Source organism: Phodopus roborovskii, unplaced genomic scaffold (genome assembly GCF_943737965.1).
Source record: "Phodopus roborovskii unplaced genomic scaffold, PHOROB, whole genome shotgun sequence".
In the NCBI taxonomy this organism is placed as follows: Eukaryota; Metazoa; Chordata; class Mammalia; order Rodentia; family Cricetidae; genus Phodopus; species Phodopus roborovskii.
In genome coordinates, this window is record NW_026126620.1 from 29,504 (window position 1) to 55,676 (window position 26,173).

The following is a 26,173-nucleotide window of genomic DNA, read 5'->3' on the forward strand; positions in this document are numbered from 1 at the left end:
TACAGACTTTGTGTGTGCGCGTGCGCCACTAGCACACGCACGCGCGCGCAAGTGCGCGACAAAGAGAGAGAGAGAGAGAGCAAGATAAAAGGTAAACCTCTTGTTTCGAGGGCACATTTCTTCAGTCTTAGCTTCGATCTGGCTTTTTATGGACAGAAAAGAAAAATGAAGGAGAGGAAGGGATAGAAAACCACTAGTCTGGCTCCAATTTGGGGCTGGTCCCCTGTGGGTGTTCGTGCACATGTATCACAGGTGCCTCTACTGATAACTTAAAACTTGAGCCTAATGAACTTCTCATTCCTTTTCCTTCCCCTACCCCCACCTGCACCCTACTGTTTCCCTGACTTTAATTTGCTGTATTTAGCAGGAGGAGAAGTGAGTAAAGGTCACATTTAAAAAGGTGCAGTGTGTTTTGCCCGGTCGATATTCCGCCTAGAACACATCTCACATGAGTTTTTTATTATGTGAGTAACGGGCTCAGAGTAGTATCGGAAGTGCTTCTGAACTTTAATCAAGCCAGGGCTTAAAAAAAAAGAAAGGAAGAAATTGAATCAAAGAAACTTATAAAGCTATGCTGTTCTATTTTATTGCATTATGCCTCTCAGTAATTGTGTGCCCAGGTTTATTGTTATTTTCCTCAGTGCGTATGGAAATACTGATGTATTTACAACCAAACAGAATTTGTTCTTTAATTGGCACAGTGGTGCCCAAGAAACTGTTTACATAACCTTAACTTGTTTATAAGATGGCTCTGGTTCAATTTACTTTAATTTTTGCAAAAATCTTTCTTATTCATAAATGTTGAGCTTGGAGTGACCTCCTGTTCTGATGTTTCCTTTACCCTCCACAGTACAAAGGAAACAAAAGCCAATGTCTATCTCTCCCTTTCTCTTTTTGTAAAAGCACGGCCAAAATTAAACTGCTTCCTTAAGTGAATTCATTCTTGAAAAGAAAATAGCAACCAGATGCTTACTGAAATCGTAGTCTTTCTCCCTCAAGCCTAGCTTCTTTGTAATTGTTTGATCTTCATAGAAACCAGATTGGGTGTGTGAATTCTCCAAAGCTGGGAACTATTTAATAATACTTTGAAGACATTTTTTCTGAACTGTTTTGTTCAATGTACTTCCCCCTCTACCTACAGATTTTCTTTCTTTCTTTTATTTTCTTTTAGATGTAACATTGAACTTTTTATAAATAATTTATGTCAAGATATTATTCTTTTATATAGTTTTAGAATGGAAGATTTAGAAACACTAAATTAAGTATTTTGTTTGGTTTTGCCCTAGACTAAACTGCTTTAAATGGCAGATGTAATTTGCAAAAATAAATAGTATCCATATATATTTAGATTGAGGACAAACTCCCAGAAAGAAAAACAAACGCTCATCTGGGATCTTTCAAGGGACAGTGTTTATGCATTTGCTGATGGGGACACTGGGGCTCTAAATAGTGTATGACCATTTCACTAAAAATGATTTACTAACCACTTCATTAGTGATTGGATGCCTGAAATATTTGAAGTATTTTTTTCAAGTTAGGAGTTTGGCAACATCATATCATATTCCCAGGATACCTTTTAACATTAGTAGCATTTTTACTTTCTAATCTCACTATCATAGAATTGCTGAAACTGCCTAAATCATTCCCTTTTTATTTAGACTCCCCTTTCTAAGAATTAATTAAGATCACTCCATGATGTCCTTTCAAAGCTTTCATCTCTTCTAACTAAAGAGCTCCAGAGAGAGTCTCTGTCACCATCCACCTACAGTAAAGGAAACAGAGTTGTGGGCAAATGACATCTTCTCCTTGGTGATCCGGGTCCCTGAGCTGGCTTTTTACCACACACAACCTGGAAACAAGCTTTTGAATTTTACCAAAAACTCCTTCTGATGCAGAATCCAATCAAGACATTACCTTTATGAGTATATTTTTTGGTATAAGAACAGATTTGAGTGTATGATATGTGTGTATGTTAAAATTTATATCAATATTTTAAAATTATAAAATTAAGCACTGATGCAGATTCCTGAGATAACTCCTTGGTTCTTGAATCCAGTGAATTGTGGTGGTTTGAAGACCATCTTTGCCCTGGAGAGGGGCGAGAGGGCAGACATTTTATTAGCCTTTTTCTCTTTGGCTCATTCATGCTGCATTAGCTTGTTTTTTTCCCAATTTTGTGTTTTAGTGTGGCTGGTATGTGTATGTTTATATTGCTGACCACTTGATAATGGAGAACCTATTAGGGTCTCACACCTGTAGAACATGAATTCTCCCCCTCTATCAGCCCCCATCATCTAGTACTTGTACTCCATGAGATTTTTAGTATCCATGTTGGCAAATCAGTCTTTGTTTGGGTCTCATTTAGGCAGCCACATTGTTGAGATATCCTGAATATGGCTTTCCTGTCATATCTAGAAGATACAATTTCACAGTGGACTTCCTGGTCCTCTGGGTCTTTCAATCTTCTGGCTCATTCTTCCCTGGTGTTCCCTGAACTATACTTAGATGTAGGGATTCCATTGTAGATCTATCAGTTAAGGTTGGGCACCTCTCATGGTCAGTTTTTCTCTGCATTTATATAGTAGTCAGGGAACTCTAACAGACTCTTACAACAATGTGGGTTATTGCTGCTTATCTTGGCTACCTTCCAAAAGTTGAAAGTAAGCCCCACTGTTGAAGATACTCATACCTCAGACACAGGGCCCAGAGGACTCAAGTTGGAATTGACCTGAAATTCTCTTCCCTGAGGATTAGCTCCCACAGTACTGGAAGGACCTATGCAAGCTACCAAGAGAGGAATGTAATCAATAATCAGTAATAATTATGAACCCAGCTGTCACACCTAAAAACCACTGTGGGATATCCCTCACAGTGCGTTAGTGGCACTTCTGTCTTGGCAGTAACCAAGAACGGTCTAATTGGACTTAAACCCACTAAACAGGAGATAATAACACATGGTACTATAAACTTAGCCTACCTATGGCTAATGATCTTGGATCTTGGAGAAGAAACTATTACTACCATTTTCCCAAACCAGTGTAATTCCTAACTACATTATAAATATTTACCCTTATACCCATAAGTGACTGTAACTCTTATCCTTCATCAAAAGAACTTCTTTTTGGAGAAAACAGACCCCTACAGAAAGTCACAATTTCCTTGTCCATATTTCAAACACCCACCCCTTTGTGTTCTTCCTTCAAACATAGGTATCCCACGAGACATTTCTCCGGGCTACTCTTTTTGCTCCTTGTCTTTGATATCTTACATTTTTTCCTACATTATAAGCTTAATAATTTACTGATTGAATGTCATCCTTAAATTATGTTAAATTCTAATCTGCCTTCTGTGGGCAGAATTCTGAGAGGCAAACAGTTCTCAGTGCCTATCAGGCATTATTTATTTGGTACCTTGTCTGGGCATGTGTGATGCAAAATGGACTATCTTGCCACCAACACCTGCTGTTCTTGTCTGACATTTTTTTCTGTATTTGTTTCTATATTCCATCTACATTGTAGGTTCTATAAATCATTGTGAGATCCTCTCTCTCCTTCCTCTAGAGCTCATGCCTGTCACTGGGCCCTGTATGGTGTGCCTCTGCCAGGGCTCTGCCCACTGCACTTCCTTTGCTGCTCACTGTGTGTACCTGTGTGTATCTGTACAGTAAAGTAAAACCCATATTTCCTAACTTGGCACACAGAGATTTCTAAGCCAGGTTATCTAATGCTTTCATATCCCTGATATAGCCAACCTGCCCACATCTTTGCATAATTTAAGAAAATTAAAATATCTTAAACCAATGCTCAGGTCTCACTAGAGGAAACTGAATAAAAATTTTCTGGGAAAGGAATGGAGGTAGATATCATCATTTTAAAAATGGTTTCCCCTAATGACATTAGCATGTATTTAGAATGGGGAACTGTAGCAATACTTGATCACATTTCAAAGCTTTCTACAAGGCATTTTGCTGTTTGGGATTGTGTTTCCTAGGATTCCTTACATAAATTTAGATTTTGCTGGCGGTGGTTGGTTTTGGTTCATTTGTTTGTTTCCAATAGAAGGATCACGTACTAAAACAAAAAACTAATGAGAGACTGGTTCCCACATCCTTTCTGAAGGCTGGCTCCACTTGACCTAAGGTTTCCTACAAGATCCCACTTTATAAATATTTCAAACCACTTCCCTCCAGTACAGTAAGGACCAGGATTTCAATATGCAAATTTTTGAGGTACATACAAACCATACACAGGCCATAGGATTTCCTGTATGTAATTTCTTAAACTCTAAGAGAATATATGGATTTCCCAATAAGTGTTCTTCAAATTGGAAATAGCAAGCCAATTATCTGAGAGTTCCTTATACTTCATCCATCCATACATGTCTGATGTCTAGAGAAAGTTTTGTGCTATTTTAAAAATAATCTCATATGTCTATGTTGTTTTCTCTTCTGTAACATAAACAGCATACATTGAGAATGTTTTGTTACCCACTTCCATGCCTTTCTACATAGCATAGCCTCTTACATGTACTCAGTGGGTATATAATTGAAAAAATAAGCCTACATGTACATTGATAAAGTCACCATTTTATGTACAGTTTAAGGTAAAGTTATTGACACTGATGAGACTTAACCAGAAGACAGAGAAAAGCCTGCTGTGCTCAGGGACCCATCTGCAGATAACTAACTGAAGACCTAGTGGAGGCTGGCTGGAACCTTGTTGCAGCTTCTTCAAACATTTCTGTTTTCAAAAAAACAAAGCCTACTAACAAGTTAATAGTAATGTTTACACAGCCACAACTCTCAGTTCTTTTTTGGAGAAAAATTATGAAAGACACATAGGAATCTTAACATTTGTGCAATAAAATATTCCCATTAGAACCGAGACCTCTTGGAATTTAAAAAATCTTGTTAGCATTCCACTTCCTTATCAGAATGACCAAGCAGTGACTAAGGACACAAAGGACAGAGAGGTCCGTGGTGGGGCAGGCTTGCATTCCCACTATGTGCATTCCCACATATCGATCATCAGAAAGCCATGGGAATCCCTGTCTGAATGTTTGCTAAGAACATGGGTTGAGAGAGTACCTGCTTAGTTCCCCAGCATTATGATTCTCAGACTTGGTACACAGGGGGAACTGTCTGGAAGACTTGCTAACTGGTAGCCTGTGAACTCAACTCCTAAAGCATCTGACTTAGTGGGGATGGGAGGCAGGTGAAGGATTTGGATTCCTGGCAATGTTACATTCTGGTCCTGTTGATGTCACTGTACTTGGCTACTATGAGTTGTCAGCATGTTTCATCCATACAGCCACTGTGCCATACTCATCCATATAGCCATTGTGTCACACTTGGCTACTATGAGTTTTCAGGATGTTTTATCCATATTGCCACCATGCGATACTCATCCGTGTAGCCACCATGTCATACGCATTCACAGAACCACCATGTCAGAAACACGGAGTGCTTGCTTTCCCATTGGTCTGTTTCCTCAGGGACGCTGATTCAGCATGTATCCATTTTCAGGAGAAAGAGCACATTAGGGTTCATCAGCAAGATAATATTTTGTTTGATGCCTGAACTACCTAATTCATAAGTGTACACAGCATAAAAAAATAACATGATAAAACCAATCTTTGCTTGTCTTATAGAAATAAATCTGATTATCTATTAAATATTTTAACATAATGTTTTAATACTAATTCTTTGGGGATTTCCATCATGCATCCTAGTCCCACTCATTTCCCTGTCCCTCTGTATCCACCCTTCACCCTTACAGCATCCCCCCACCAAAGGAAAACTTAAAAAGAATTAAGAAAAATAAAAAAAGACATACAATACAAATAAGTGTATTAGCATGAAAACAAATAAAAATTAAGCAAACAAAAAATCCACTTCATTCTTCTGTCTTTCTTGCCTCTCTATTGCCTCTTCATTCCTCTTAGTGGCATTGGGAGCTGCTGTGTATCATGCAGTATACCCTTTTGCTCAAACAGCTTGACTTGCAAATGGCCATTGTGTGATGTGTTGTTGATCAGGTTCAAGACCGCTGGCTTCTGGAAGCCCACCAAAACTCCCTCCCTGCAGTTGTCCTAGGCATGGAGATCTTTCTTGTAGCTATGGTTCTGCAGGACCAGTCCCTTCATACACTCTAGTAGATGATAGGTGAGATAGGATAGATGTTGGGGAGTTCCCACTCAAACCCTGGATGTGTGCATGGGTGGCAGCTGAACTGATCAGTCTGGGCTGCTGGGATCACCCCCCCTCTGGTGAGGGAGAGAGCAAGCTCTCCTGCATCTGTGGTGAGGAATAGGAACAGTGTCCCCAAGTGATGGGGGCAAGCAAGTCTCCTATAAGGGAAGACACCTTTCCCCTGGCCAATGAGGCGCCAGCTTAGCACAACCTTTGTACTTTAACACAAAGATTCATGGCCTTTTCAATTTGGGAAACTGGGAGGAGGGTCAGCTCATGTGGATCTATCAGGTTTATACTCTAATATCTGATCCCTGAACATTATTTATTAATCAAACAACAGAAGTAGCTGCTATTGGCACATATACCTCCAAAGCAATATAGCTCATGCATGAAGATGAGGTAGCTTCCAAGGTCTCTCTCTCTCTCCCTCCTTCCCTCCCTCAGCTTTTAATCAAGAGAGATAGCTCAGCTGCTATGGGAGCATACTTTCTTACAGAAGCCTCAAGTTGAATTCCTAGCATCCACATCAGGGGGCTCAAAAACACCTAAACACAAAACTACAGCTCTGTGGGATGTGATGCTCTCTTCTGGCCACTGAGGACTCTGTACTCTCATGAAGAACCCCACAGACAGACAGACAGACAGACAGACAGACAGACACCTTTGCATAATTTAAAAAATAAAAATGAAATCTTAAATCCTGTCATGCTATTTCCTGAAGATACAGTGTCCACACCTTTGATTTAGTTTATTATATGTTTATATTATACCTTTAAACCTTTCCTTTTGTTACTATAAAATACAGTCTTTTTATAATATTCATTTGGTTTGTATTCTGTATATTGGGATGGCAATAAGGAATTAATGGGCTGGTGGATTCCTGTTTAACGTCTACCTTCATACAGCATTGGTTTCCTGGGAGTTTAGAGTCTTACTTGTTACCACATTTCTAAAATCTGATGAGATTAAAAGCGACACATGTTTTTATTTGTATGAAGATTAGTTACATAGCAATTAAACCTTATATACTAATTTTTTGTAAACTTTTATAAGTAGTATTTTGGTATTCATAGAAAAACAAACCTAAATGCTAAAGTGAAAGAAGAGAGTCTGAAATTCACAAAAGGCCAGGAAAGACAATTCAAAATATAGCGTGCCACTTTCCATTCATGGCACAGGCAAAATCTACAACTTACACCGGCACTAAGGCTGATGGAGAGTCTGGGAAAAGCGGTTGTCATACATTGCCCTTGGAAATGTGGGATATGATTGTTCTTAGAAAGCAAACTGGCATATCTATAACATTTAAAGTACTTATGCTTTGGAAGCAAACAAATTTGTTTCAGGGCAAAAATAGAGTAGAAATCAAAAGCATCAAACAGTTGTAAAATTTATGCATAACTATTAAAATTGTGTTGATAAAATAAGAAAGTGGTTTTTGATAGGGACAAATGATGGAAATAGATTGCTACAGACATTGTTTTTTAAGTAATAAATGCTTAGGGGAAAACAGTGTATTAGGATCTAAGCACCCTGTAAAGGTAGAAAGCCAATGCTATGACACCATGTTAAACTCTGACTTAGCAAAATTCTGTTAAAATATTTTGAATATAATATGCTCCTTAATGCGTAGGAACAATCCACTTTGATAGCACTTGGCATAGTTTTGCGTTGAGCTGAGTATTCTTCATCTCAAAGATGACAGAATTATTTAGCCTCAGGAGACACTTCTGATATACTCTTGGCTCTGGGAGCATCGCCAGTTTCAGAAAAAAATGTGAAGTGTTTGAAACTTGTCTACAGTGATAGCCTTGTCTGCCCTTTCTCACCTCCATCCTTGTTTAATATATCCAGTTCTTGGTGCCAAGAGTCTTGGGATAGTGTCCAGGTTGTACATTTGGGACCTACTGCTTCTAACTCACGAGAATGCATTTTTCTCCATCACGTTTCAGCACCCACAATGCCACCTGTGCAAGCAAGCTCATTTGTCATGCCAATCACAGTTTCTGCCCCTAGTTTAGGGATGGAGATGCATTTTAGCTGAGAACTCCTGTCTTCCTTAAGTTGAAATCGCCAGTGAATGGCTTTTGGGGCTCTCCTACTATGGGACAAAGGTCTTCTGAAGATGTGTGACAGGAGGGAACAGAATTGAGAAGAGCGTATCTTCTATGTTTCAAGCTGCTCTTGTGTCTCTGTTCAGAAGCCTTGATGGTAGGTGATAGGCTGACCTACACAGAGCATGTCTTATGTTGTTTACTGACTGTTCACCTCTTAGATCTAAAATGTCCATCTGTCTGTATCTACTTGCAAACATGTATATGCTCCAAAAAGCTTAGCAAATCTAAAGACAATAGTTCCTCAAATAGGAACTATTTAACACTAGTATTTCCTGAAATGTTGCATTTTATTGCTTAGGCTTATACTTCCCCTTAACCTTTCTAAATGACCTTGAGCAAGCTTATTAGGTTATTTGCTACTCTAATTGAAACTAGAAGATAGAACTTTCCCTCTTAAACCTCACAGGAGTGTTATGGTTGGTTAAGGGAAACCTCCAAAGATGACTGGAAATAAATGTGTCTGGATAGGAGATGCTAGTCACCCCATAATTCTTATACCATTTAGCAATAAGCCATTGACACACACTTGATTCTTTTTGCCTTGCTTTTGAATTATATTTTCTCAAGCCTTACTCCTCACCTGTGCTGAATCAATATAGAATTATTCCTGGAAGCAATTAGGAATCAATGACTCCTACCTTGATCTCAAGAGTATTCACAGTCTCCAGGGAATTATTGTACCATGTTGAAACAGATATGACTAGGTTCTATTTATTACCTCTTAAAGAAGTCACACAAAATACCTTTAAATTAGAGCAGGAAGGAATCTTATTTGGCTAAAGGAAATGTCGAAATGCTAATTGTACACTAAAACCCATTTTGCTGTTCTGTGAATTTAGTATAAGGAGTGTCTATTACAAAAAGCACGTCAAGTACTGAAGTAATAAAACAAACTCAATTTAAAATATGAGTCTTACAGCTAGGAAAAGGACATTACCATAGTCAGGCATGTGTACATCTTATTTATAAACTTACACCAAACAGTTAAGAGAGATCCACCAACTTTGCCTCTTGTGTGCTGGGATTAAAGGTGTACACTATCCTGCTTTAAGTGATTCTACCCCTTTAACCAGAAAAAAATAGTTTTCCCATAATGGAAAATGGGCATGGAAGATTTGTCCACCGAGCTCTGACACACCCCTTAATAGCCACTAAGACTATTGTAACATTCTTTCAAGAATTGAGACTCTAAAGTCTTTTTGAAGATGGGCTGATATTTAACCGCATCTCCCATCAGGCTGAAATTGGGAAATAAATATGACCCGTTTCTGCCATGAAAATCTGGAGAACCAGTTCCAAGTTTAGTAGAAGTGAGCACTGTACATCACAGGTTCATACAATTTACTGATAGCAGTCCATACTTAGGGGAAAAGAAATAATGACCCTGAACTCTCTTCTGAAGACCCTGACTCTAGCCTGGTCATTCCCAAGGACATTCTCAGCTCCTAGCCAAGGGCAAGAATGACCTGCAGCTTTCAAGGTTCCTGCCCTAACCTATTGGTCCCATGTCTATCTCATCCTCCCCATTAGCATATGTGGGTTTCTGCCAACACTTAACAGTTATCGTCTTATTTCCTCTGGAGATTTTGTTACTTAGACCTTTTTTTTTTTATTTAAAAACATTATTTTTCATTTTATACACCAACCCCAGTTTCCTCTCCCTCCTCTTCTTACCTCCCCATCCACTCCTCATAGAAGGTAGGGCCTTCCTTGGGAATCAACAAAGTCTGGCAGACCAAGTTGAGGCAGGACCAAGCCCCTCCCCTGCTGGATCAAGGCTGATTATGCAGACTTTTTAAACGTGAGCTTTAGTTTTCAAAGTGTCTTCGTTTTAGTGGAATATGCCTTTTCTGCTATAGGATCCCACCCAGATTACCACACTGCATTTTATTTCCCCTGGTCCTCCCGCATTACCTTTAGTCATCACATGGTCCCCGAGCTCCTCATGGCTAGGAGACCTGCTCAGCGTCCCATCCCCTTTGTCACCTTGACTGTTTTGAGAGCAGGTGAGCTCTTTTTGAGATCCCTTTAATAGATTTTTCTGGCGATTTGCTCAGTATTAGATGGGCTACTTAGTTTGAGGGAGAATGGCCGCAGAGAAAATTCGTTATACCAAGGCTATGTCCAATCAGCAACAAGGGAGTATGGCTGGGGTGACCCCTTCAGCTCACAGAGGTGGCCTTTGTCGGGTTCTCCCGCTGTAAGGGCTTCCTGTCCTCCCCCTTTTCATATTGAATTGTTGGGAGAGATATTGCTGTACACAATTCTTTTCACTGGTGTGCTGTTTGAATGAGGTGTCCTCACAAGAATGAGGTGTCCCCACAAGTCTTAGACATTTGAATACTTGGTCCCCAGTTGGTGGGTGTTTGGGGAGGATTAGAAGGTGTGACCTTGCTGGAGGAGGATGTCACTGGAGTAGGCTTATTTTTCCCTCTATTTTTGTTATTATTTTTTTTCTTATTTTACACATCGATCCCATTTCTCTCTTGCTCCCTCTCTCTGTCTTTCCCTCCCTTTCTCCCATCCTCCCTCCCTCCCATTTCCCCCATCCCATCCCCCCCCCCACTGACTCCACAGGGAGGGTGATGCCTTCCAGGAGGTATCAATAAAATCTATCAAGTCATTTGGAGTAGGGTCTAAGCCCTCCGTCCTGTCTCTAGGTTAAGGGAGTATCTCTCCTTGGGGGATGTGCTCCCAAAGTCCTTTTGTGTACCAGGGATCCATCCTGGTTCCACTTTCAGAGGTCCCTTAGACTGCCCAGGCCTTCTGACTGAGACCCATGTTCAGGGGGTCTCAGTCGGTCCAATGCTGGATTCCCAGCTACCAGCCTGGGGGTCCATTGGCTCCTCCTTGTTCAGGTCAGCTGTCTCTGTGGCTTTCATGGTGCAATGGTTAGCACTCTGGACTCTGGAGTAGGCTTTGAGGTTTCAAAAGATTTATGCCGTTTTGAGTAAGCTCTCTCAGCTTCCTGTTTCTGGTTCAAGATGAGAGCTCTCAGCTGCTGCATCAGACTCCATGTTCTGCCGGCTGCCATGCTTCCTCAATGTTAGAGTGACAGGCTCTTCTCCCTCTGGAACAGTGAGCCTCAAGCAATCCCTTCCTTCTACAAGTTTGCCTTGGTCTTGCTGTTTTGTCACAGCAATAGAAAGGTAACCGAGAGAAAGATGCAGATGACACTGCTTTTCTGAGGTGTGATGGTTACCTGACTTACCTGGAATTCTACACTGGAGATTTGTCCCTGTATCCCCACTTAACTATTAATATACAACTAATTACTTGTTTTGTTGTCATGGACAGCAGTGGCAATTTTTGAGGCATTCAGCACTATATTTTTATTGTTTCATCCTTTAAACTTTGTTTTTAGGCTTTTTAAGAACTTCCTGGGGATTACAGTGCACTAGACTCATTTTATATACTTCTCTCCTAGTCCCAAATCAACAATTCCCTGTGAACCTGGTCTATGTTTTTTTTTTTTTTTAAATCAGAGAATGGTATTGGAAACCAATATCTGGGTAGGATGTGTATACTGTTTTTTAAAATTTCATTTTGTTGCCATCTTAATTTCTGCTGTGGTGTTTTAATCTGAAAAGCATCTTAAGTCTAAAATTCTGGTAAAGAAACAGTTTTCTCTCAGACACAACATAGTGTGAAATCCACTGAAAGTTTACACCTTCATATATACAACCAGTTAGAGCTTCAAGGGGAGATTAACAAATGGCACAGAGATATTAAAACATTATGGAGGGAAGAGTATCAAACCTCCTGAAACAACCACTTCTTAAGGAGTTTATTTCTTAGAGGAAACCTCCCCTGCTTTTTGTGTTAAGCTTTTACATAGTAGGAATATTTTGCGGGATATATAAATCACACTACTTCTCTGAGCTTATGAAGAATTCTGAGAGCTCAAAACTGTTTGCAGAAACCATCTCTGTGGTCTTCCTCACTGCCTCCCTCAGGGTGAAGGTTCAGAGCAGCAGGAAGGGAATCTTTTAGAAATTCTGTTCTGAGACACAAAGATTCCAACATCTGCTCTGGAGAGATATGGAACTAGAGCTAACACCTATGGCTAGGCTCCTGGGACGAAACACCAGAGAGGATTAGATTTTGTGATCATATTATACAATTTGTTAAGGATGACAAACTCCTGTTCAAATGCCCGCCTTAACATGAATGTTAAATGCTGAAATCATTAGCCCAGAAACATCCACCAGGATCTGCAAAGCTTATGTTAGAGACTGTAAGATGAATAGCTTTTCTCTGTGGAATGGCACTGAATAAAGTTAATTATGGGAGACTTGTTACTGATCCGTAGATAAATTAGGTTGAATGTGTAGAATAGAAAATCGGTTTATGCAACCTGAGAGATTGGAGAGAAGGCATAGGTAGATATTTTAACATAATCAATACTGAGAAATGGAATCAAGTCTAGACCCTAATTTATCAACAAGTTTTAAATGGGCCTATGAGTGTAATGTCTTCGCCAGGATTCAGACAGAGACAGAGAAAGTAAGATTGTTGTTATTTAGCAAGAATTTTACAACTTAATTTTAAAAAGAAGAGCAGTTCAGAGAGGTGAATTAGCTTTGCACATTACAAAGAGATACTGTAACTATTGAAACGGCAGCCATCTTGGGCTATTCGTGCAGTGCAATGGTGGAGGATGTAGTCTGACCCCTAGCACAGAACAAGGAAAGGAAACAAACGCAAACAAATGGCCAAGAAGAATGAACATTCTGAACCAAATATCTTCAGTACTTTACAAAGTCTTCTAGTCATGTCCTCAGGTAATATTAGAGCCTAATACCATGAGTGAGTGAGTGCGGTTTGGCTCTGGTAGCTAGGTACCCTAGACCAGTAGTTCTCAACCTTCCCAATGCTGTGAACCTTTAATACAGTTCCTCATGTTGTGGTGACCCTCAACCAGACAATTATTTCCATTGCTACTTTATAAGTGTGCTGCTGTTATCGATTGTAATGTAAATGTCTGTGTTTTCCTATGGTGTTAGCCTATGTCAAAGAGTCATGATCTTGTAGCAAGTGTTCTCATGGGGCATTGTTGGACCACCTATCCACAAACACTAATGTGGAGACTTATTTTAAATTATGAAAGCTTGGCCTTTAGCTTAGGCTTGTTTCCAACCAGTTCTTATAACTCAACCTGTTTCTGCTCATCTAAGTTCTGCCACGAGGTCTTTATCTTTGCTCAGTATGGCAGGTGTGACTTGCTCTGAGTCTGCTGGAGAAATCCCCATGCCTAGGTTACCTCCCTTCCTCTCTTTCCCTGGAAATCCTGTCCCTCCCCTCTTGTCTACCTATTGGCCATTCAGCTCTTAATTAAACCCGTTAGAAGGCACCTTAGCAAAACACATCTTCACAGTGTATAAAAAGATTATCTAAAAACATGACCCATAGGTTGAGAACTGTTGCCCTAGACACTCAGGGATATATCTGCTTTCTAAGCCATAGATGTTTAAGTCTGTTTTCCCGAGTGTTCGCAGAAGAGTTTTCTATATGTGAGGCATTTGGAAGTTGGTTAACTCTCTTTCATTTTTTTGCCTCTCTTCTTTAATCCATAGTAGTTAAGAACCAAATTATTATTAATATGCTTTTCAAAAGACTAGTGTTTTCTCAGAATTCTTCCATTTCTAAAATCACATTTCAAAAGGTTGGCTTTCTCTCCTTTCATTTCCTCCTTTCTCCTTTCCTTCTTCCTTTCCGTTCCTTCCTTCCTGCTTGCCACCCTCCCTCCTGCCTTCCTTTCCTTCCTGTTTTTGTATGGTATATGTGGTTGTGGGTGTCCACACGGGTATGTGCATATATGCATCTCAGTGAGTGTTCATACATTCATTCGGAGGTCAGAGTTCAATGGTAGGTGTCTTCCTCAAGATGCTCTACCTTATTTTTTCGAATAGAGTCTCTTAATGACCCTAGAACTCACCAATTTGGCTAGGCTAGATATCTAATTAGCCCCAGGGGTTTGTCTCCTTCCTACGCCCCTGGGATTATAGGGTGTGATGGCTTGCCCAGCTTTTATGTGGATGCTAGGGAACCAAAAACTCCTTACTCAGCGAGCACTCTACCTACTTAGCCATCTCTCTCCCTGGGCCTCTCTTTGTTTTTTATTTTATTTTTTTTACCATGTTTGAAATTGAACCCAGGGAATAGGTTGGCTTTTGATAAAATTCTAATGATTTTTTCTGCTACACATTCACTTATTTGCCCATTTAAACATTTAACAAAACAAGTAACATTTTTTTAATATTACAACCACTTGATTGTCATGGAGTGTGTAGCAATGGATAAAACAGATGTAGTCTCTGCTCTCTTGAGCTTGTATTAAAACCAGGGGGAAATACGGGGAGAGATGGTGTAACACCTGTAAACCGAGTACTTGGGAGGCTGAGGCAAAAGGTCAGAGTTCAAAACCCACCAAGGTTACATAGAAAGATCTTGTCTCAAAACCCCAATCAATTCAAACCAAACAAAGCCCAACAAACCAACAAACAATAAGTAATGGTGAAAGATGGGTAATAAGTGAGCATATTAACAGGAGACGGTAAATGTCATGAAGAAAAATAGAGCAGGAACAGATGTAGTATTATTTGGGATTTTGTTTGCTTTGTTGTTTCCAGTGTGTGGCATTCTCCTTCCTTGAGAATAATCAGATTCTACACAAATGGTGCTAGCTAGAATCTTACAGCGTTCTATGATCCAGTTTATATTACTGATCCTACAGATTTTATCAAGGAGGGAAGTTACTTGTGAGCCAGGAAACAATTGTTTGCTTTTCATGGCAGCCTGCCTGTGGGAGACGGAAATGTTCTAAAGACAGCCCCATTCCTTGGGGTGGAAGCTTGTTTTAAAAGCAAACAAATAAATAAATGAAATTTAAAAAATCATTTAAAAAATTGTCAACTGCTTTCTGAGCAAGCGTTGAGAAGGAAGTCAACTCTACAGTGTTCATTTTTGCATGAATTGATAAATGTGGACTTTCACACTTCCTTCTCAAATTGCATGTGACAACTTCATCTTCCACAGCAAACCGTGTAGCGGTGTGGTGGTGATTAGTGTAGTCAGCAGAGTGTTATTCAGGAGGAGGTGCCTGCAGTGAGTTCATGTTTTTGTAATTTTGAGCTGGAGAATGGGACATGAACATCCTGTTTTTTCTAGAACTTTACCCTGTGACCTATCTATTTAAGACCTTGGCTAATCTAAGTCATGGGGCTCTGGTTTCGTTGTGATGGGGAAAAGAATCTCAGTCACTTAAACAGTACTCTAAGGAACTTTTAGAGGATTATTTTTGAAACTAGGTGGAAGCCAAGTTACTACTTGTCATTTCTGAGGACATGTGTGATTAAGGACTAGTTCCTTTCACCTAAGGAGATCCAGTTGCCAGCAGCATTGCTAATAAGGGACTTAGTCTCCTTTGAGGATCTAAGTGTACTTGATTATGTCTGCTGCAGTCATATTTTTCCTTCAAGGTCCCAGATGGAAATAGACATGCTAGGTAGTAACTAAAAAGACCAAAGCTAGATAAGGTTGTTGTTGTTGTTTGTTTTGTGTGTATCAGTGTGTGTGTGTCTGTGTGTGTGTGTGTGTGTCTACCTATCTGTCTTTACTTCTAAAGTACAATCCTTGTTTCTAGCCCACACACTTGTCATGAGTACTATGTAAATGAATAGGTATGTGACATCAGAAGCTACATTTCTCTGTTGTTTCCCTGTGTTTCGAGAGGCTAATGATGTCAAGAACATGGCTTTTAGACCTAGACTTCCAGCAGTCAAGTTCATTGACTACATAGAAGATTTTGGGCAAATTACCTAGTCCTTATGGGCTTCTCAGAAGATCCATATCCAGTGTGGAGTCATGGGTAAAAAAATAATACAAATACTTGGAACAATATGAGGTACTTTAGAGTACATAAGAATTCCTAGCTGTTGGGGCTGGAGAGATGGTCCAGCAGTTAAGATAATTGCTCCTCTTGTAGAGAACTAGAGTTTGGTTCCCAGAACCCGTGCCAAACAGTATACAAAGAGCTGTATGTAACTCTAGCTCCTGGGGATCACATGCCATTTTCTGACTTTTGAGGGCATCCACATACATGCATATGTACACACACACACACACACACAGAGAGAGAGAGAGAGAGAGAGAGAGAGAGAGAGAGAGAGAGAGAGAGAGAGAGAATAATGGTATACATCTTAGAAGAATCTTTATCTGTTTGTATCCTTACTATTACTACCTTTCTTAGCTACTTTTCTGTAAAACACCATAACCAACACAACTTACAAAAGAGTCTACTGGGCTCGCTATTTCAGAATGTTGCAGTCTATGGCACAAGAACAAAAGCATGGCGGCAGGGACAACTGAGAGCTCACAACTTGAGACACAGCCACGAGACCGTGAGGGCACATTGGGAAGGGCACAAGTGTTTTGAAACCTCAAAACCTGCCCATAGTGAAACACCTCCATCAACAAGGACATGCCCCCTGATCCTTCCCAAACAGTCACACCGACTGGGAACTATATATTTAAACATTAGTTTATGAGGGCCATTCTCGCTGAAAGCACCACGCTACTATAACTTATATATTCATTGCGGGATTTGAAACCCAAATTCCAATTTAGTACTCTAAACCACACAGACTCTATCTTTTCTTAAGGCTAACAACTCAAGGAACCATCAAATTCACTAAGAACTTTCTTGCCTGCTTTTTATTTTACTGGAACCTGCATTTGACTTCTCAGCTCTTCTCTCTAGATATGGAAGAAACATATCAAAACAGACAATGAAAAGGGTGTAATGTTTGCCTGTTACCTAAGAGAGCCTGCACTGGACCAGCTAACCCTGGAAAACAGCCCTCAGGCAGGCATGTGTACGGAATCAAAAGTGAGGCTGTGAGAAGAGATGGCTTGAGCCAAGAAAGACTGGCTTGTGAGCAAGCTCAGCACTCAACCTCAAGAAAAGAGACACAACAAAGAAGACAGCCATAGACCTCTCTTAGTGTTTCCAGGTCCTGGGAGGAAGAAAGACCGAGGTCCTACTTCATTCCTTACCAACTTTAGCACAACCAGTAAAATGTTGGGCAGGTTTTGAGGCTTCAAAACACTTGTGCCCTTCCCAATGTGCCCTCACGGTCTCGTGGCTGTGTCTCAAGTTGTGAGCTCTCAGTTGTCCCTGCCGCCATGCTTTTGTTCTTGTGCCACAGACTGCAACATTCTGAAATAGCGAGCCCAGTAGACTCTTTTGTAAGTTGTGTTGGTTATGGTGTTTTACAGAAAAGTAGCTAAGAAAGGTAGTAATAGTAAGTTGGAGTAAGTTGGAGTCATCTTTCTGACAGATGTGCTACACCTAGGCATCAGAAGGATATCCAGATGTCAACCACCAACGGACCAAATAGCAACTTCTCTTAGTCTATTCAACAAAATCAACTTCGCTAAGGGGCATATTTAATTCACTAAAAATTAAAGCATGAATATGTTTGTCAAAAGACTGATTAATGGAATATGGGCATACCAGTATTTTACAGCAGGACTAAAACTGCCGATGCTAGATGTAGAGGAAGGCAGCCTTGGGGCCATGTGGAGAACTCCTGGGCACCTCCCTGAAGTCTTTGATGCCTGTAAGATGTAGGCCTAGTGTTACTAGGGTTTCCAACAATGGCTGAAATCTGGTTTTTCAAGTGTGATTCTGCTGACTTTTGAATTTGGCAAGTATCTACCTAGTGTGCTGGCCACTCAAGGGCTGGACTTGCCCCTGTGCCTCCCACTTGTACACTCTGCTGTGGATGCTGCGCCTGGGTCTGCTAGTAACTTCTACTCTCCTCTGCTGTGGATGCTGTGCCTGGGTCTGCTAGTAACTTCTACTCTCCTCTACTGGATGGTGGTGGTCCCCAAGGCCCCCAAATATTGCAGTAGTCTGAAATTTTATTAAGGTATAAATTTGTACCTGTACTGCTCCAAGGCTAGCTTGGAGAAGTGGTGTACTTAGCTAGTAAATAAATAGCCTTTGCTCTGTGGTCCAAGTTGCTATTTTCAACATGGCTCTTGGGTGTCTGTGGCCAAATATGAACACACACTGTGTCTCCTGAAACAAACAAAGCTTTGCTTTGAAAAGTTCAAGGAGGGAATTGACTTCTGGAGGCAGAGAGAGAAACACATAGAAAGTAAAAATATTACTAAATATTTAACCTATAGCGGTTTGGGAGGTTGGCATAGAATTCAGTTAAGAAAAAGAATTTTGAACAGAAATAACTAGTGCTGTTTAGACTTCGGTAGCAATGATTAGGGAAGTATATGAAGACATTTCTTGAAATCCTTGTTATACTTTACTTCATTTTAAGAGAACATTGAAGAGCTATGAGCCTTTTTTGAATTATTAATTTTTAAGTTGAAATATTAATTGAATATTTTTTTGTGGAATGAAGGGTCACCTTAAGCCTGCCAAGAGACTGTGTGATATTTTATAAGTTAGCCTCACATCTTTTTAATCTTTTAGATCCCTCAGATAGATTGCTGTGGGCACTTAGTGCTTTTTTTTTTTTCTGCTTTCTATTTTCTTTCATATATCCAGAGCAAGGTTCTGCTCATTGACAGTTCTTAATGAATTCCTATGAATTATTTAAATGTGTTTCCCAATTTTAAACATGTATGGCTGAAATGTGTTTCTTTCTACCAACTCTAGAAGTGTGTGTGTTTGCCAAAGTGAAAGGAAGTACACCTCAGAAGAAGCCAAAATATACTCTGGTTTTAAGAAACAAGCAATGCAATTCTTAATTTGAAATCCCTCTCTCTTTGAATACCCTTATCTTCTTAAAATATTTATTTGGGGATCTTATGACAAGAGTCTTTTTTCTAGGGTTTCAGGATTTCCTGAACTGGACATGACATGAAATAAAAATGCATTGTATTTCTGTTTGAATTCAAATCAAAGAATGTTGGTGGACAAAGCCCACTGCCTGTTCAAAATAGAGGATTTGGAAGCATTGCAGTGTATTTGGTTTTAGCTCCAGGAATTGGTCTGAAATTCTCTTCAAAGTGAGGGCGTATACAGCATCTCCATCTCCCGAGCCTGAGGCTTGCTTGCTGGTTCATGGATGAGATTCTCTGTCCCAGCTCATGGTTTGAACTCATCCTTGCCCCTTTGAACTGCTCTGTTGTCTTTCAGTATCTTCATGAACAAGCCAGCAGCACAATTGTGGGATGAAAGCTTTGACTTCAGTAGTTTAGATCACTTTGTTTGCCCAAACCATAAAACATAGTCCAGACTACACAGGGCTTGTCAAATGAAAAGTACTTGGTTGGCAAAGAGTGAAATTTCACTACTAATTATAGATTCTTCTCCTTACTAGTTCTTTCATTTGTTTGGCCTTTCTTTGGAAGTGTTTTGTTTCTATGTGAGACATTCTCCTGAAAAACAAAAACGAGATGAGATGGCTTTAAACATGCTGGTAGTCTCCCTAAGCTTTTTAGAAGCCATTGGGGGTGATGGAGGAGACCAATGGTGGTACCTGTGTTTGTCTCATGATTCACAAGGGAGACAATGTGCACAGAAAACATTTTTAAAGCCAATTTTCCAAACAAAAAGTTGGGAAAATGTTCAAGCTATGCTAATTTGTTTATTGTGCCCTACTTCATGTAGACTATTGGATGTACTTCTTTCATTATTACCTATGTCATTAACAATTGAAATATATTTCTTCTGTTTGTTTTTCTTTGAGTGGTCATACATTTACTATTCCATCAGTGATTTCCATTCAACAAATATTTTTAAAGCACCAATTCTATATAAGGCATGTTGATTTAAAAAAACAAAAACAAACAAACAAACAAACAAAAACAGACAGAAGAAAGGAGTAAATGAATGATCTGGAGAAATGCCTCAGTGATAAGAACAGTTAACATCAACTGAGAAGAACGGAGCTCTGGTGAACCCAGTGCCCACACTCTTCAATAAAAAGAAAGCGGGAGATGGCCACTCATGCTTGTAAAGCAGCATTGTGTTAGAAGAGACAGGAGGACCACTCCAGGCTCAGTGCAAGACCTTGTCTTGAAGGAATAGGTGAAATGTGACACACACACACACACACACACACACACACACACACATGAAGACACACACACTCATGTACATATACCATACACACATGCCATACACACATACACCACACTCACACAAATACACACAAAAGAATAAATGAAAATCAATTTACACATGCCCATAAATGGTCATCTCTGAGCCAAAATTCACTCTTCTAAGTTGACAAGTTATTGTGTCAGGTTTGTATGACTATTGGCAAAGGATTTTGTCCTTGGTAAGAGACTATTAGTTGCTTCAGTTCATGTCATGTTCTGAATTTTCAACTCCATTCTAGTATCTGTAACTAAACCACTGATTCATTTTTCATGAAACCTTTGAAATTTTTATTAATTTTACTTTCTACCTATCATACTCTTTTTTTGTAAGAAGGCTTATGAACTTTAAAAAAAGACATATATATATTCTTATTGTGGTTTAATAAGGATCAGGATAAACAGGCCGAATAGATGTTTATTCAGGGAGAAATAACTTACAACCTAGACTGATGAACACCAGCAAGTTCCACTGGATACTCTCCTCTAAGCGACCCGCCAACAAGAGAGCATTCCCTGGCTCCTCCTCAGACCTAGTTCCACAAGTCACTTCCACCCCTGGCTCCACCCCCCAATGGGCGTGGTCAGTGCCACAGAAGGAGGCAAAGTGAATATCCCACTACATATTCTAATTTTAGTTTTTCAAAAGAATTTTATAGATATTCAATGACTGAATTTTCTCTAGACTACAGTGCTAAACAGAAAGGTTTTGAATGAGAAGTTGAATTTTAGTTATTCTGAGTGTTAGCATTTTGCTATAAGGTGTTTCTTGTCTTTTAGGGTTCCAATATTACGTTGGTTACTGGAAGGAGCTAACTGTCATTATTGTGTTTAGGTGATTTGAACTCCTGGGATCTGTTCATTTGCCTGCCTTCCAGGGAAGCTGATGGGAAACCCTGCATAGCCAGGGAACACATGTGTCGACTAAGTCTACATCAAAAGGTAAATACTGTCACAGTGCAAACACAGTTTATCAATCCTATGGGTGTTATTAAAAGGGAACATTTTTGATCCCTATATTGTTTTTAATTCTTAAAAAATTGAAACCACTGCATCTTTGGGGCAAGTTTCCAAAAGAGTTAGTTAATTTTCTGTCATTATAACAAAACATTAGGAGCAGTTTCCCCACCAGCCTGGTCCCACAGCCGCATCGGCCCCAAATAACACACAGATATGATGTATTAGATATAAAGCTGTTGGCCTGTTACTAGCATTTCTTATTGGTTAGCTCTGTCTTAAATATTAACCCATTCTGTTAATCTAAGTGTTTCCATGTGGTCTTATCAGAGAGAGGGTCTGGACCTTCTTCTCCCTTAAGTCTCTACATGTTGAATCTCCTACCTATCCCTGAATCCTCCTTGTCTGCTAATCCTGCCTATCTTGCTTTCCTATTGGCCAACAGGGCTTTATTCATTAACCAATACGAGAAAGATATTTACAGAATGACATCTCTCATCAGCATATAAAGAGAGAAGACCTACCTTTGCCTCATAGTTCATGCTTTGTACTTGTGCCCAGGCCATACATCATGAACTGTGTGTGTGGTAAGGGGAATCATTCACTTTATGGTATCTAGGAAGCAAGGAGAACAAGAAAGGAAATGACCAAGGTTCCAATATCTCCTTCAACAGTTTGTTCCCAGTGGTCTAATTTCCTCTAGTGAAGCTGTGCTTCACAAGTATTTTACCAGGTCCCAATAACAAACAAGCTGGCGACTAACCCTTTGCATCATGAGTTTCTGGAGGACATTGAGGATACAACATGCCTTATTATTCACTTTATAATTAGAACTAGATTTTGTTTTTAATATAATTTCCCCCAGCTCTTACAGTTTTCTTTTTTGTAACTCAATAATACACAAACTTTACCTAGAATTATGTAGCTTATTGGATGCTGCTTATCCTCAATTCATTGACTCGCAGTATTTTTGTATCATTGTACTGACTTCTTCAAACTCAGCTATGTCCTAGTGGGCTCCAGTTGCCATGGTGAATCAACCTAGAGTCATCTAATAAGAAAGCATTGAGTGAAGAGTCATCTGGGTCAGACTGGCCTGTGTGCATGTCTGCAAGGGATTATTTTGAATAATAATTTATGAGGCAGTCCTAGCCATATAGGCTATAGGCTTCAGAATCCCTGGGCAGATGGTCATGAGTTGTATTAGAAAGCTAGCTAAGTACTAGCTCACAAGCTATCCAGAGAGTGAACCAGCAAACAGCAGCATTATTCCATGGTTTCTGCTCCAAGCTCCTGTCCTGCTTGAATTTTCACCCTGAATTCCCTCAGGAAGTGACCAGGGAGTGTAAACTGAAATGAACACTTTCTTCCCAAGGTTGCTTTTGGTTGGAGAGTTTATCATAGCAACAGAAACTGAACTAGAACATCATATTAAATTGCAAAAACAAAAAAAATAATATGCTTTCTTAACCTAACATTGAAATTAAGTATTTATCATCTATTCTATGTGAGCGTTCATAAGTGAAGGTGGAATGAAAACTTGTCCAAAGTGCTAGTCATTATACTAGACAAGTTTCATATTATTGATACTTGTAACAAGTCTGTGAGGCAAATGCCAAAACCAACTTGCTTTCTATCTTCTAACTGAAGTTGCAGTAGCCTACCCTGATGACACAATGGCAAGGAAGGTCTAAACAATTTCATTTTTCTTCTAATCTTTTTCTGGTAATTTTTTACTTCTTTGGCCTTTAGGCTGAGCACATTCTTTTGGGTTGGTTTTCTGTTTGTTAGGTTTTTTCTGTTTTTACAAAGCAGAGGCTTGGCCTTGAACTAATGATGTAGTCTAGGCTTGGCCTAGACCTTGTAACTCTTTGTCCCAGCACCCCGACTCTTTGTGTATCTGTAATCATTTCTTCTCTCCATTCATCCCTCCCCCTTCCTCCTCCTCTTACTTCTCCTCTGCCACATTCCCTTCCTGTCCCTTCCTCTCTCCCTCTTTCTTTCTTTTCTTTCACTAGCCTGGGATCCCTATCACGACCTGTAACCACAGCCATTCCATGACTGTTTTCACTACATTTGCTCAGTTTGTGCTTTATAACAACCACCACCTAACCTTCAGAGCAGCCTCCCAGGCTTCAGGTCTGTAGATGCCTGTCCTTCTGACTTGTATGCCCCACTGATGCTTCGAACTCAAGCTCCCTAGCCATATGTCTGATTAGTCATAAGTATGGCCAGCTACTCATTCACCTCTTAGGTTAAAATCTGGCCCTCATCCTTAAGCCTTCCCTCTTTTTTCCCATTTACAATGTACTACAGTGCTAAAGCATGTAATCTCTAGTCTGCAACTCTGTGTCTTAGCATTACTCAGAAGGGTAAACTGCAGAGAAACTAATAAAAGAACCATGCAGAAGACTGGACAGAGTGAAAGAAACCCTAACATGAAAAAGATGGCAGGACCCCTAGGAACTAGCAAGAACCCAAGATTTTTACTACTCCAGGTCACATGAGACATATACAGAAGGAAAGACACAGCCCTGAGCTACTGAGAACAGGAGCCAAGACATCCTCTGGGTGGGGGTGGGGTGGGGGTGGGAATGGGGGTGAGGGTTGTTAAGTGAATGGGATGTAGCTATACTCTACCATGGGCTTGAAGACAGAATAAGAAACAGAACTGCTCTCCGAACCGTCCAGGTCCTCTTCTGTTGCTCTCATTCATCCAACACAACACTTAGTCAAGCAACAAGAATTTCTGTGATGCCATCCATAAAAATTAGCCTGCTGGGAACAGCAGGAGTGGAGGCCTGGAGAACAGAACAGGGAGTACTTAACACAATTAGCTGTCAGAGGTTCTCTGTGACCAGAGCCTGCCCAATAGTTTCTTCTCTCACCTTCACTTAGCTCCAGGATCATACTAAGTGATAAACTAACTATCTTTCTCAAAACACTTTTGCTGGCTTTTGTCATATACCTTTCTCCTCCTCCTCCTTCTACTTTTTCTCTCTTCCTGGAATGCCCTCTCTTAATCCTCCCAATCTCTCTGACTTTCAATAAGGATGGGCTTTGTCTCCCTGACAATATCTAGAGACATTTTTGGTTTGTCACAACCAGGAGAAAAATGTGCTATGGTCACCTATTAGTCAAAGCCAAGGATGTGGCTAAGTACTGGGTAATAATGTTCACAACCAAGAGAAATGAAGCCCGATGTACTGATAGTGTCAAAGCTGAGAAACCCTAAGTTACCCCAGGACCATGGTCTTTCATGATAAACTCCTGCTCTCTCACACCTCACCTAAAAGATTTTGGCCACATTGAATCTCTATAGCCTTCAGTGTCTTTTACTAAAATATGAAGGCCTTAGAAAGCAGCTTTAAATTCTCATGGAAGTCACAGGAAACTTTGTAATGAGGCAGAACCAAGAAGAATAACAAAGTTGCTGGGTATGTGTTTTGCGGGGGAGGGTATGATGAAGTGCAGCGTCTAGGATGCTGAGATTACATCTCCATATTTTTAAATTTTAAGAATAGTTTTAGACGTGAAGAAAATTATAGAATTAGTGTAACGTTTCCCTGTGTACCTTGACTCACCTTCCTCTAAGATTAGCAAAATATACAACATGAACAATAAATTAGCATCGATCCAAACTATCCACAGAATTACAGGCAGTACTTAGATATTTTTAAGCCCCTGTCACGTCCCTGTTCCGGGATCCAATCGCATACCCTTGTTAGATGCAGTTTCAACCAATCTCTGTTGTCTCTCCCAGTCTGGGTTTTTCTCAGTCCTTTATTCCCTTAATGCAATGGAAATTTCTGAAGACAGTTTCGATTTAGGAGAATGTCTCTGGGTTGGCTTTATTGGATGTTTTCTCACAAAACTATGGAGTTTCTGAAAGAACGCTGCTGCGGTGATTTGAATGAGACTGGCCCACGTGGGCTCATGTATTTGAATACTTGGATCCCCTTTGGACCTGCTTAAGAAAGATTGGGGGGTGTGGTTATGCTGGGGGAAGTATGTCACTGGGGGCAGGCTTTGAGGTTTCAAAAGCCCACACTACGCCTCATCTCACTCTCCCTGTCATCTACACTGTGGATCAGATGTAAGCTCTCCGCTAACGCTCCAATGCCATACCTGCCAGCCTGATGCTGCCATGCTCTCTACCGTGAAGACCACGAACTTCCCTTAGGAAACTGTGAGCCCCCAATAAACTCTTTCTTTTATAAAATCCGTGGACATGCCGTTTTGTCAGAGCAACTGAAAAGTGACTAAGACGACCACAGAAGAGATTAGATTTTTTTGTGGCTTTAAGTGTCAGGAGGCACACGACACTCCTTGCTCCTGTTTCCCTGGTTATCTGGCATAGGTAGTATGTACTGCCTTTCTCCACCGTGGAACTACTGGTTTTCCTTTTGCTTTGGGATTCAATATTTTCAGAGTATGCAAATGTCTTGCTTTTCTGCAAACTTTGGGACACGCATTTTAATATCCAGTCATGGATCTTACCAGTTATTAATAGTCCCGTTCCTTCTATAATTATTATGTATGGGCCTTCTATAGGGAAGATCTGTTTCTATCAACATGTCATGCCCAAGTTCCTTTTATTTAAAAACCAAGTCTCGTGTGAGAGATCTTTTTGCCTAGAAGATTATTTATACACTAAATTTAGACTATTTATCAGGATGGAAGCCTCTTGAGATACTTTCCCTACTGAATGTATTGTCTTATCTTTTACTTTGTCAACTCATTCATTCAACTATTTGTGCATTTATTATCTTAT

General features: G+C 40.0%; 1 protein-coding gene across 1 annotated transcript in view; it reads left to right on the forward strand.

Annotated features, from left to right (window-relative positions):
* The window catches only part of LOC127237995 (cadherin-like and PC-esterase domain-containing protein 1), a 78,211-nt gene that overhangs the window by 13,008 nt on the left and 39,030 nt on the right, over positions 1 to 26,173 (forward strand). The window contains exon 4 of the mRNA XM_051206434.1: positions 21,278 to 21,384. Within this exon, the coding sequence (XP_051062391.1) occupies positions 21,278 to 21,384 (107 nt within the window). The remainder of the gene's footprint in view (positions 1 to 21,277; positions 21,385 to 26,173) is intronic.